This window comes from Chrysoperla carnea, chromosome 3 (genome assembly GCF_905475395.1).
Source record: "Chrysoperla carnea chromosome 3, inChrCarn1.1, whole genome shotgun sequence".
NCBI classification, from domain to species: domain Eukaryota; kingdom Metazoa; phylum Arthropoda; class Insecta; order Neuroptera; family Chrysopidae; genus Chrysoperla; species Chrysoperla carnea.
The window spans coordinates 6,986,602-7,000,304 of record NC_058339.1 but is presented as its reverse complement, the minus strand read 5'-3'; the positions used below and the strand labels follow the sequence as shown (position 1 = coordinate 7,000,304).

General features: G+C 29.8%; 2 protein-coding genes across 2 annotated transcripts in view; both read right to left on the bottom strand.

Annotated features, from left to right (window-relative positions):
- LOC123294571 (inositol-trisphosphate 3-kinase homolog) overlaps nt 1–13,703 on the bottom strand; it is a 134,980-nt gene that overhangs the window by 118,940 nt on the left and 2,337 nt on the right. Inside the window, exon 2 of the mRNA XM_044875643.1 lies at nt 2,700–2,753. Within this exon, the coding sequence (XP_044731578.1) occupies nt 2,700–2,753 (54 nt within the window). The remainder of the gene's footprint in view (nt 1–2,699; nt 2,754–13,703) is intronic.
- On the bottom strand, nt 9,487–11,071 carry LOC123294579. The gene is made up of 2 exons (XM_044875656.1): nt 11,033–11,071; nt 9,487–9,914 (listed from the first exon to the last, which is right to left on the bottom strand). The coding sequence occupies exons 1-2, from the start codon at nt 11,067–11,069 to the stop codon at nt 9,529–9,531; spliced, it is 423 nt and encodes a 140-aa protein (XP_044731591.1). The 5' UTR covers nt 11,070–11,071; the 3' UTR covers nt 9,487–9,528.

Here is a 13,703-nt window from a genome sequence, read left to right as displayed (position 1 = left end):
TTAATTACCCGACTACCAAGGAGTGGTTCTGTTTTTCGAGCGTATCTTGTATGTATGCATGTATCTATGTATGTATATTTGTTTGTAAATTTCTTTATTACCTCGCATCTTCCAAACGGCTCAATAGATTTCAACATTTAAGATATCATTATATTTGTCTCAAAAACGCAAGTGTTCTTAGATTGGTGTTTGAAAAAACAAATCAAAATGACGGATTTTTGGAAGCGAAATAGTAATACGTTAATATAAAAGAAAGCAATAATCCTATCTAATCGTGCGGGATCTTTAAAACTCATTTTTCCGATTTTCCGTTATTAATTTCTAATTTTTATAATTTTTGTTGCTATTTGTTGTTATTTGTTGTGTGCGTAGTCATGGTAGGGACAATAAAATCGATGCCAGCGCTTCCAGTGGCGTTAATGGAGGCTATTATGACTAATTCGCAATTCTTTACATGTTAATGGTATAGAAATGTCAAATTAAAATTATTGAAAAACACGAATTAATTAAACTGAATGCATTAAAAATTGTGAAATTAAGAAATCAAATTGCACAAATATTATTTTTCAAATGTAAATTATCATAATTATTTATTTAAATTTGTGAGACAATAATATTAAATTTTCAATGTAAATCTTAAATGCAATCCATACAATTATATATGCATCCATACAATTCTATAATTAAAGTAGTGTATCGTTACCATGGAAACGAAACTCACGCACGGAACGAATAGCGGCATTCGTTATTTACACTATCGTCAAAACAACTATTTAACGATTGCGAGATACAGCTCAATCATGATGGCAGACAGACAATGGAGTCTTAGAAATGGGGTCTCGTTAGTTACCCTTTGGATACGAAATCAAAAAAAGCTAAATTTAGTCGAATAACTTCTTCCATCAGGTCTCTGGCAACTTTTTTCCACAAACTTAAATTTAAAAATACAAAAAAAAAAAAGTTTGCATTTTGCAATTATTTTATGAAAGTGCTGTTCGGTTGAAATAAGAGTCGTTCGCGATTCGCAATTAAGATGAAAATGTAAATAGTAGTTTTTTTTAGATGATAAGTAAATATTGACAAGAATGAGTGAGTATTCGTATACTACTAGTATTTGTGGTATAAATGTTCGATGTAGAATGTAGACAATACTGATTAAATTAAATAAACAAACATTTAAATTAAAAATATTATGATTTGTCAAAATAAATATAAATATTATTAGCACCTTAACAGAATTTAAAATATCAGGCTATTTGCATAAATTATAAATCGAGATATTCGCTAAATATTTCCATTAATATATAAAAAATCTATTAGCAGAACCCGCCCGCTTTTCTGGGCAATTTCTACTTTTTAAAACAAAGACTATCACGTTATAGCCCTCACTTATCCTCCTTTTGTTCACAATTTTATGGATTTTTAATTATTCTAACTTTTGTGAAAATGAAGTTATGTCCATGATACTCGCTGACATTTCAGCTTCCTATAGGTCTAATCATTAAATTAACCTGATTTTTATACTTTTTGGATCAAAATTATCCCACCCACCGAGTTTCATCAAATTCCAAAACAAAATTTTTTTTGCGTTTTTCTCGATTTTTACAAAGGGTACCCCTTAAAAAAATTTCAAAAAATCGAAAAATTTTTTTATCTCCAATTTCGATAAAACTCAGTATATAAGGTAATTTTGACCCAAAAAGTACAAAAATAGGGTGGATTTGTTGACTGGTCGAATAGTTTTTGAGATACGGACTAAAATCGATCCAAACATTGCGATATCTCAGAAACTCGGCATTCAATCATTAAATTAACCGGATTTTTATACTTTTTGGATCAAAATTACCCCCTCCACCAATTTTCATCAAATTCCAAAACATAATTTTTTTTTGGGTTTTGCTCGATTTTTACAAAGGGGTACCCCTTAAAAAAATTGCAAAAAATCGAAAAATTTTTTTTACCTCCAATTTCGGTAAAACTCAGTAGGTATATAAGGTAATTTTGACCCAAAAAGTACAAAAATCGGGTGCATTTGTTGACTAGTCAAATAGTTTTTAAGATACGGCCTAAAATCGATCCAAATATTGCGATATCTCAGAAACTCTGCATCCAATCATTAAATTAACCTGATTTTTATACTTTTTGGGTCAAAATTAGCCCATGTACTGGGTTTCATCATAGTCCTAAACAAAATTATTTTTTGCGTTATTCTCGATTTTTTCAAATGAGTTCGCCTAAAAAAATTGCATGTAATAGAAAAATTTTTTCAACTCCAATTTCGATAAAACTCTATAGAACTGTAGTCAGGTTATGGAACGATAAATATTATAAATTTTAATTAAAATAGACGAACTACTCTGCAAGTTTGAAATTTTTTTAAATACCTTGACAAGACCATCTAAAGATATATGTTCTCATTTCATCTAATTTTAGAAAACAACACAGAACAGAAGTACTTATTTTATAATTATAATATTATTTATTTTGTAATATTGAATAGTACTACTTAGATAATAAACAATGGGGTAAGATGTAGTACCAAAGAGTAACAGACATTTAAACAATAAATTAAAGATAAAGATGTCCGCATTAAAGCATGTGCACATATTGGTACGATAAGCCAAGTCGAGCTGAGCACACTCTGAATTCATTATCATATACAAATTATAATTATTGAGTAGTAATTATTGAGTACTTACCGTAGATGAGTCATTACTTTGATGTCCAGTACTGCGCTTCAAATTCAGAACAAACTGTAAAAAAGTCAATACGAAAATTATTGTAAATTTTTAAAAATAAACTATATTTCATAAAATATGGTAATAAACATTCAAATTTTGGGACATGATTTTTGGGGCAAAAAATGTGAATATTTTAATATTATTCAACTTGACAGCCGAGTGTAAAATACTCCTTAGGGTACCTTTTAATCATTTTCGAATTAAAAATCTGTATGCATTAATACGCCCACAGAACCAGGATATCCGCAAATATTAATTTTTTTGAAAATATTACAAAATACACTAATTTTGGATTTTTCCAGTTAAAACAAAATTTTTTATTTACAAGTTCTAAAGTGCATTTTATCGAAATAAAAATATCCGTTTTAAAAATTTATAATATACTATTAAATGTTAAATTAATATGGGTCATTGTCATATCATAAAATTGATTTATATCAAAACGATCCAAAAAATTGTCTACAAAAAAAATTAAATACAATGTTATGTCTATATTTATATAATTCCATAATTTTTAATTACCCGCATTTAACGTCATACAATTTATAAGAATTAGTTATATTTTACAATTATATGAACAACAGATGCCATAAAATTTTCCATAAAAAGAAATTTATGCTTATGTAACTTTGATAAGGGGGTATGGCATGAAATATTTTGTAACGTTTATAGGACTCCAAGGAATATTCAGCCCACTTAACCTAGTCAAAGGGGGGGCATTGGACTTCAAAAGGGGGCATATGAAGCCTAAAATTTTTTTTTAATGCTTATTTTGGCTTGAAATTGTCATCTAGTAGGTATTTTTGGTTGCTGAATACGAATCCAAAGCAAAAGCAGCACGAAATAACGCACACACAATATTTTTTCGGCACAAAAAAATATTAAAAATTGACGTTGGAAATACTAAATTTTACATTTACACAATTATATCAAGGTATTAGTTCAAATTTTCGGAAGACTTGACAGAAACCGTGTAATCTGACATCTGATTCGTAATCAGCGACCAAAAACAGACTTACAGCACAATTTACACGATAAATACTTAGTTTGCTGTTTTTGTGCCAAAAAAGTGAAATTCTTGGCCAAAAATGGCACGATTTCAGAAGATATGTAAGAATCCGTGTAATCCGACATCGAATTCGTATTCCGCGACCAAAAATAGCTACTAGATAACAATTTTAAGCCAAAATAAGCATTTCAAAAAAATTTTGGGCTAACATATTCCTTGGCATCATGTCCCTCTATGACTAGATTAAGTTGGCTGAATATTTCTTGAGGTCCTATAAACATGTTACAAAAAAAATTTCATAAAAATCAATGCTGTTACCCACTTCCTACACCGCAATAAACAAAATTATTATTAGACATACTTGATATTTTGCTTGGGTTCACTTACTATTAGACGCCATGCAACTAATGACCCGTTACCAACAAACTAGTTAACGCTAGATATCTTATAAAAAAACTAATGTTAAATAATAAAAGCTAGACGTACATTGATTGTATGATATGAAAATATTGAGTGGTAAAAAAAATTTAAATCGCTGAAATACACATACGAAGCAAACGACCCGGGTGTAAAACTCGGATCAGATTTATAGAATTTTTAATTATAATTATAGAAATTCAACTTCAGCTAATTTTGTCCATAATTTGGAGTTTAAATTTTCAAAGCATGTGTATGGTGGGCAACGCATTCTAAAATTCTTATATAACAATGGTAATTTTTTTATAGCATTAATTTGGAAAACTAACATTCATTAATTTAAAACATGAAAAATACTTTTCTATAAAGAAAGTTATATCAAACAACCCTCGGTTTTCCATAAAATACGTTTATAGTGGTCGTTGCCATCTTTTTTTTTTGATTTTATCTACAAAATCGATATTTTAGGGGCTTTTTTCTAAAATTCTTTATAAAGATGACATTTTTGATGAAATTAATATCATTTATATCAAGTGAAAAAAATTGTATTTAATTAGAGAGAGTCTTTTTCCAAAACTTTTCGTACAATTACCATGTAGTATATTTAAGAGCCTAAGTGGTCGAGCGGTCTAAGGCATTAGTCATTGATCGTTTGTCTATACTTAGAACTAGGTTGCGGGTTCGAATCCAGGCAGCGGCAGTGTGAACAATGTATAATTAATAAAATGTAAATATGTTTGTAAATTAATAAATAAAGATTAACAAATAATGACGTGGGTGGCCTCTGTTATAGGCGTATATGTCAGAAAAACGGAGGTTAAACCCCATTATTATATAGTATATTTTATTTTTCCAAATAAAATTGTCCAGTCTATATAAATTTTAAGATGAAAGTTTACATATTAATATAATATAATTCAATCATGTGATTAAATGAACTTTGTACTTTATACGTCGCGAAATCCCAGACTAATAGTATTTTTTGAACTATCAACAATAAAATATGATATACATTCTATTATAACACATAATATTGCTTATTACAATCTTTATTTATAAGAAAAAAACATAATAAATCATTTTTAATTGTAAATAAAAAAATTTTAATCGATTTCCTTTAAATTTATGACGAAATGGGGCCAAGAATTGCATTTAGTACGTTTACAATTATCTTATATATTTATATCATTTCTTTAGCCTGTTTTAGCCACGGTTACCGCACTGCAGAATCTCGTACGAATCGAGCTAGTATTATTTTAATCACAATGCCAAATAATCGTCTGCCTATTTTATTGTATGCACTTTGAACGTCTAAAATCTATTTTTAAGTTCAAGTGAAAATAAATGATGAAATTAATACAATTTTTAAATATTATTTTATGCATGTTAAACTACAAAATCGTTAAAAAAACGTGTTAAATATCGCGTAACTTAAAAAATAATAAAACTGGCCTATTCGTTGTGTGCGTAGTCATGGTAGGGACAATAAAATCTATGCCAGCGCTTCCAGTGAAAAATTTTGGCGTTAAAGGAGGCTGTTATGACTAATTTGCAATTCTTTACATGTTAATGTGATGTAAAATGTCAAATTAAAATTATTGAAAAACACTTATTAATTAAACTTAATGCATTAAAAATTGTGAAAATAAGAAATCAAATTGCACAAATATTATTTTTCAAATGTAAATTATCATAATTATTTATTTAAATTTGTGAGACAATAATATTAAATTTTCATTGTAAGTCATAAATACAATCCATACAATTATATATGCATCCATACAATTCTATAATTAAAGTAGTGTATCGTTACCATGGAAACGCCTCCAAAAAAACTCACACACGGTGCGAATAAATAATATTTTATATCTCATTATTGTTTTTAAATTTGCAACCTAAAATCAGCCATATTTTTTAAGCCACGCCTTTATGCCAGTTGTCCATAAAAAGTCACATTATCAGTGAGTAACATGGGCTGTATTTTATTTTCAAAAAATTAGGATTCCGTACCAAAAAAGTAAAGTATTTCCAATCAAAGCGAGTACAAACACATTCAAATTTGGATTATTTTTTAAATTTTAACTCAAGGTTGAATTAAAAATCACGTAGACTTTTAGTAATTGGTGAAAATTTTATCTAATTTTGTTAAATATATATTTATAATAGAAAAACCTCATATTTAATAAAACCACAAAGGTCATTCATTTACAATCCATTCACAGTAGCAACGAAACAGCTGTTATTAATTGTTAAGTAACCTCTGCTAATTTAATTAGTACTTAGTATTTGGTAAAATATATAGAAAAATATGTAAAAATTATACCATATGTTCAATTATAATGCAATTATTAAATTTAATTAATTTTTAATAATTAATATAATTGCTTAACAGTACAACTATGCAAGGTAAGATCAGTAACCGAATTCGACAGCTCCTTAATGGAGCTCCATCATTTTTTGTTAAGATATCTATAACCGACTAAACTAAACTAAGCCTCTATCAATAACGATATCGACAGACATCGTTAAAAAGTTATAGAATACATGGGAAAAGATGGCAAACTAAACATTTTGACTGAAAATTCGAGATCAGTGACCTCAAAAATCCCCTTATACGGCATTAAAAGTCTAAATTTGCAAAAAATGGTCTTTTTCATTTTGAAAATCTTTCAAACCATCGAAGGGGGAGGGGGTAAGTTCATAATTTACTTTACGATATAAATCCCCTTCACCCAATGGTGCGGGAGTGAAAACTAAAAAGATCTGCTTTAAACCATATACACTTTTTTTAGGATACTTTTCTAAAGCCAATACAAAAAACTGCAAGCCGATACACCCAGCAATTTTTTGAAAGGAATCAAAAAATTCTAGGTTCGTTTATTGTACTAAACGTACTGTATAAAATCTCTGAAAAAATTAATAGAATCGTTTGCTTTGATGTACAATGAAAACAATGAATTAACTATTGATGAAATGCATGCGTTGTGCGCAAGAAACGAAATAAACAGTTTTGTGAATTTTTTACACAGGACATAAAACGAGTAGATACCTTTAAATGTTCAAAAAACGATGTTTGAAGTTTGGTTATGTTAAAGGTTTTTAGACTGGTAAATACTTTGTGCAAAATTTTTCCAAAATTGTTAATATTTGTTGATAGTCTTCCGAGAAATTAAAGCCCTACCAACTTTTCTTGAATTATATACTACCAGTTACAGATTAGATGGAGTGGAAAAAAAACTAGAAAATTAGTTTTTCGAAACACAGTCAAACCTGGATAAACGAGAGTTCAAGGGAGCACAATCTCATTCTCACTTATAGAGGTTTCTCACTAACCCGAGTTTCTCGCTAATGCAGGTACATGGGTAGCATTTCTCTCTTATAGAGGTACGCGGCAATAACAAGTCACAGCATGTACGAATGTAGTAAATATCTAATATGATAAAATTATGTGCATAATATAGTTCCTCCTAAATAATATAAGTAAATAAAACTCGACTGTCGCTTATAGAGGTATATATAACTAGCAGTCTTACTTACGGAGGTACATGAGGGAAAAACAACTCTCTCTTACAGAGGTTTCTATTTCTCGCTAATAGAGGTTTTGGGAGCTTCAAATGACGGGTCCTGGCTATTACTCTCACACCCAGGTTTGACTGTAATTATTTTATTGAATAAAAGGAGGTCCTTTCGCCGCCAATGTTAATTTAAAAAAAAACTTCCGGTTAGTGAAAGGACTACCTTAAATCGAGCGTGAACAAAATGCTCATAAAGCGAGTGCTGGCGGGTTAAAGCATATTTATCATATAATCAGTTATGGGCCAAAACTTGCAATAATAGCAAAATTCGTGTCTTGTAAATAACGTATGTTTTAAATATATGAATTGTAATTGTAATCGTATAATAAATGAACATTATTTTTGTATTTTATGTATCAATAATTGTAATTCATTAATATTCATAATAGGTACTACAATTGTACAGCAGTTAGTAGTATGTAATATGTATGTATGGCTTCAATCAATCATCAATATTGTTTAAAAACAAATATACTTGTCAATATTGTTTGTTATATGACATGCATGGAATGTTCGAATACAATTATTAGTATTAGCATTCTAGACATCAAGGCGACTTAGCTATGCTTATACAATACATTCACTCAAAGAAAATCGACATTATTTCAAGATGAACAAATTTATTTTTTACATCAATAAAGATTTATTTTATAAATTATAATTATTAAATATATAATTATAAATATATAATTTGTGTATGAAAAAAGAACGACAGGTGTCGTGGGACACCTGGAAGGAACTATGTTCCCTTCGATGTAAATTATGTATTATTGAATAAGTAACACAATGAAGAAATAGTAATAAAATAGCATTTAAAAACCTATTAATAAAAAAACTATAAAGAGGTCAATTTTATGATCATGTTTTTAAAATTTTATATAAAACACCATGCTTTCTATGAACAACAATCGGAAGTTACCAAAGATCAGAATCAATTAACTATACAGCTTTAATTATTATTACATAGGTGTCGTTTTTTGTTACAACATATTGTTATCATTTAGATAATATATAATTGTTACACACTAATTAGTCTAGCCGTTCGCAAACACACCAGAAACTTGCAATAAGGAACATAGTTTCAATATCCCAAAACAATTTCGTGTTACGTATGATACCAACCAAACGGCAATCATAGTTTTCCTGGGCAACGCGCTATATTGCCCAAAAAATGCATGCAAATTATGGAGCTATTTTATGAAAAAGAATGCTCAGTTTTAGCTACTTATTGGGTATCACATAAATTACTCTCATTTCGTAAATATAAATAAACTATTTATGGTTTGGTAAGCACATTTTTACGGCGTGCTCAAGTTTTTTGATTATTTGCGAAACTGGTTCATTTAAAATTGCTTACCGATGCTATCGAGTTCCCTTAAAGTAGTCCGGTCGTCACGTGACTAGTCAACTAGGCAATTTGTAACACGTAAATGTAACAAAATGCTCTAAAAATATCGTAAACTAGACAATTTTCATGGCGTAAATGTAATAAAATGCTCTAAAAATATCGTAAAAGCGTCAAAAACCTTTTTTTTTTTATTTATTCTTAATTTTCGTCTAATGTTCTCAAGCTCCAACATAATCCCTCTCAAAATTTGAAACGTAAGGCTAAAATATTTTCATACACTCATTTTTTTGTTGAAAATGTCTTTTCAAGATTGGAATTTGGCAATGCTTGAAACAGGCGCTAGAAATTCAAGATTCTCATTCATAAGGATTAAGGGTGTACAAAAATTTTAAAAAATTTCGATGAGTATTCATTTATTAGATATAAACAAGAATGAAATTAAGCCGCAACAACTAAACGTTTTGCACCAGCATGGTTTTCAGTTTCAGTAACTTTAAACGGTTCAATATAATACTCTCGAAATTTGATTGAATTCTTTCCAGGATGTATTGGAATTAAATCAGGTACCTCAAGCACTTGATCAGGCATTGAACACGATGGAAAATTGTCATCTTCAATGTTTTCAATTTTTGTTGGTAATTCAACGGTTTTTTCAACAATAATTTCTTCAATTTCACAATATTCTTCTTCATCATCATCACCTTTTCGGGGTAATTGATAAACCCAACGATTACGACCGTCTATTATTTCATTATCCAATGCTGATTCTACTAGTTTTGGTCGACGACGTACCCCACAAAAAGCACCACTTGTGAAGCACACACCTTTATTTAAAATTTAATAAAAATTTATTATTTGTTTCTGTTTTTAACACGCTTTTATTGGCTTGGAGTATGTAGGTATGTAACGAAATTTTTGAACTTAATTTTCACCTACGTCAAAGCGTCAATAGTGGACGAGTTATTAGCCTTGACATCAAATAAAAGTTATAACATCTGTCAATACATATATGAGTATTTTTAGTCATATTAATCCCTGTTTAACCGACTTCAAAAAAGGTGGAGATTGTCAATTCCATTGTATGTTTTGTTTGCGCATTTTATGCGATTACTCCTACAATTATGCTTAATTTTATCGAAATTGATTCAGCTCTTTTTGAAAAAACATGTATAGACAAAGAAACGAAAGAATAAAATTCGAAAAATTTGAGCAGGGAGTTGGATTTGAATACGGTTTTCGGCATTCGATTCGTTAGAACGTCAGGAAATTTTTGTGACCTAATTTGATTTATAAAAATTAAAAATATGCAATTAGTATAATTAATATACATTTTATAATTGCATTTTAAATTGACGGTAAATATTAAATTCACAATTCGGTTAATAGTGATGAAAATGATTTCAAACTTATAACGCGGGAGTTTTTGGGTTCGCTGAACACGAATATCGTGACAGAATTGGTCTCAAAGGTGCCCAAGATAAACGGTTCCCGGTTGTCACCTCGAGTTCTCGGGAAATTTGTAATATAATCGGTCCCAACTCGTTACTCGAGGGTTTTTGGGTTCCCTGAACACGAATATCGTGACAGCATTGGTCTCATAGGTGCCCAGGATAAACGGTTCTCGGCCGTCTCCTCGAGTTCTCGGGAAATTTTTTAATTTAAGATATTAGTTCATGGCATATTTATTTAAAAATAATTGCATGTTATTGCCTCTTTAAGATAAATGCAATGACATTGTCATTTTCAAAAAAAATTGATTAACTTATACCTATACTAGTATGATACCCGCCCAATTAACCAGGCAATTTCGATTTTAACCTCCCTTCCTCTCACTCATCCCCCTTCCATTACCCTCGAAATAGGGATAGGGATTGTTTTACACAGTACGGTAGACACTGATTTGTCAAAATTGATGTATTATAAAAAAAAAATTGAATCTTACCTACACTAAGGATGAAAATTAAAAATATCAGTTTCATGATAAAATAAAAAACAGACTAAATAATAAAAATTTATGAACTTAATAGAAAAGAATTGATCGTGATACAAAATGTAATATTTGAGTGATTTTACGAGCGAAGAAAAGTCACGAAAAATATCATAAAATATATATAGGATGCTTAAAAGGTTTTTACAAAGCTCTATCAGATGCAGTAAAGCTGAAAATAATTCGATATAGCTAAACTTTCCTTGTTAATAAGTCGCTTCGTTTAGGAGCTAGACTAATATTAGTTATGTTGAAATTGTTTTCTAGGACAACAAAGCTTTCTGAATGTACATATTATGATCTCTAAGTACTATCTAAGCGATAATTTTAGACGTAAAGAATATCTAAATCCATTGAACGATATAATTTATAGTCCAATTTTTTTGACGTGGTCGCGTCTATGTTTTCGTTTTAATAGGGGATTGTTACGTGTATATTTAAAAGCGCCATCTATCAGTGCATAAATGAACAAGGTTGGTAAATATGAGAACTACAATATCGACAACATCATCTATTGATTCGTAAGTGACAAATCAGGGCTTTTTTTACGTGTACACGTCTATGTTTTCGTTTGTAACGGCGCAATTACACTGAGGCAACTTTTATGCAACATGTAGTAAGTATGCGGCATTGACGCATGCCACAAACAGTCTTTTAATAGAAGAAACACAAAGCGTCAAAAAATATGTCTCCTTAAAGAAGATAAATTAAATACCTAATTTATATAAGATTTTCGTGTGGTCATTTTAAAGACTCCACATTAATTAGAATAGGAAATGGAAAATGTCCTAGAGGAAACAATTTGTTAAAAAATATCTCACGTATCTCTTTGAGGTTACACGCACATCGAATAAAGTACACATAAACTTCTATTGTGAGAAAAGAAACTGAAAAAAAATAATACTTAACATATTGGCTCCGGGCAACACGTGACTGAACCCAGCAACCAAATTAATTTAGCCAATCAACTTTTAATTTACAAGCTTTAAAGGAAAAATGTTATTCTGTATAAATTGAGTTTTCAAATTTTATGACATAAAAACAAGAATTTACAACTTTTTTTATACATTCTATAACTGTTTTGTGTTATACAAAAGACCTTGAAAAGTTAAACTACACACGAGTAAAGTGTTCAGAAACTATTAAGTTGATAAGATTTTTACCTCTATGCATGTGGAAAAACAGAGGTCGTGTTTTTCATCCAAAAAACAAAAGCAAATGATTCCACATTAAAACCAAAAATATCGAGTGCGCTGAAAAATAATTGATTCTCGAAGAAGGCGGTAGATGAAATAATAAATATGTCTCAGAACCTCTGATTAAGAGAATACTGTGAAAAACCTCATAATATACTCTTCCGATTTTCATTCTACAACATAATTTCTAGCTTACAATTAATAAAATTCAGTAAAACAAGTCCATGGGAAATTTTTCAATCGGGTAGCCTAACATTAATAAGATACTATGAACAAAATTTTGGTATAAGTGTTCATAAAATCATCTAATTAATCCATTTCGGGTTGTCTGTCGTCTGTCTATCAACCTGAAATTTTTATAGCGTGCTTAGGACGTAAAAAGTGAAGTCGAGTTCGTAAATGAGCAATTTAGGTCAATAGAACAAAAGTTTAAATGTAAAAAATGTTCTTTATAAGAAAATAAACAACTTTTGTTTGAAACATTTTTTCGTAAATATCATTGTTTAACCGTGAGAGCGCAAATTGTATAGTATGTATTATATGGGAATATCAGTTATATATGTGTGAGATATATGTATGTGTAATGTGACAGAGTAATCAACACTGTCTATACATGGTATTTCGACAATTAACTCAGTCAATTGTTTGTTTTCACTTGTTTATAATAGAGAGTTTTTCGCTGAATATTACAAAAAGTTTAATATCTTTTGATCATCTTTACTAATGTAGGAAACGAAGCATTTGGCCAAGAAAAAAACTTCGTGACTACACCATCCGGTAGGACAGAAATTCCCTACTTCCGGAAAACATATTCTCTTTATAGGCGTAAATCGAAATTGTACAAGTTCGCATTAAAATGATTTTGTCGAGGACACTCAGGCAAACATTTTCCACTAGCTCCCATAAAAATCTATAGGCGCGGTGTTTTGTCCTGGGTTAGGACCATTTCCTCCCTACTCTAAGTTCATTTGAATATGGAAGTTGTGTGACATTCACACATGATATTTTTTAGCATTAGTTTAGAAGTAATGGACGCTTGATAAATATTTATAAAAATTGAATATCAGTTGACAACTATTTACAATCAATGCAAACATTTAGAGGAAGTGTGAACCAGATAATATTCAACTTGATAAGGATTTTCGTCCCCTAAAAGGTAATAATGTTACAATTGATGTTATCAAGATATAAATATACATCATTACCATATGTATTTTACCTCTATATAAGAGTACTCTGTACAGGGATGCTATTCTTACAGATTACAGAAAGAAATAGGAAGTTGTCTCAGCCCCCATCAAGCAGTGGTATCTAAATTCTTAAGATTTTATTAGAATGGACATCCATCAAGTTGGACAGTTACAATACTGTATTCCAGGTAGAGCTGGTAGCCATCATGAGATGTGCTGACCACCTCCAATTGGCCAATT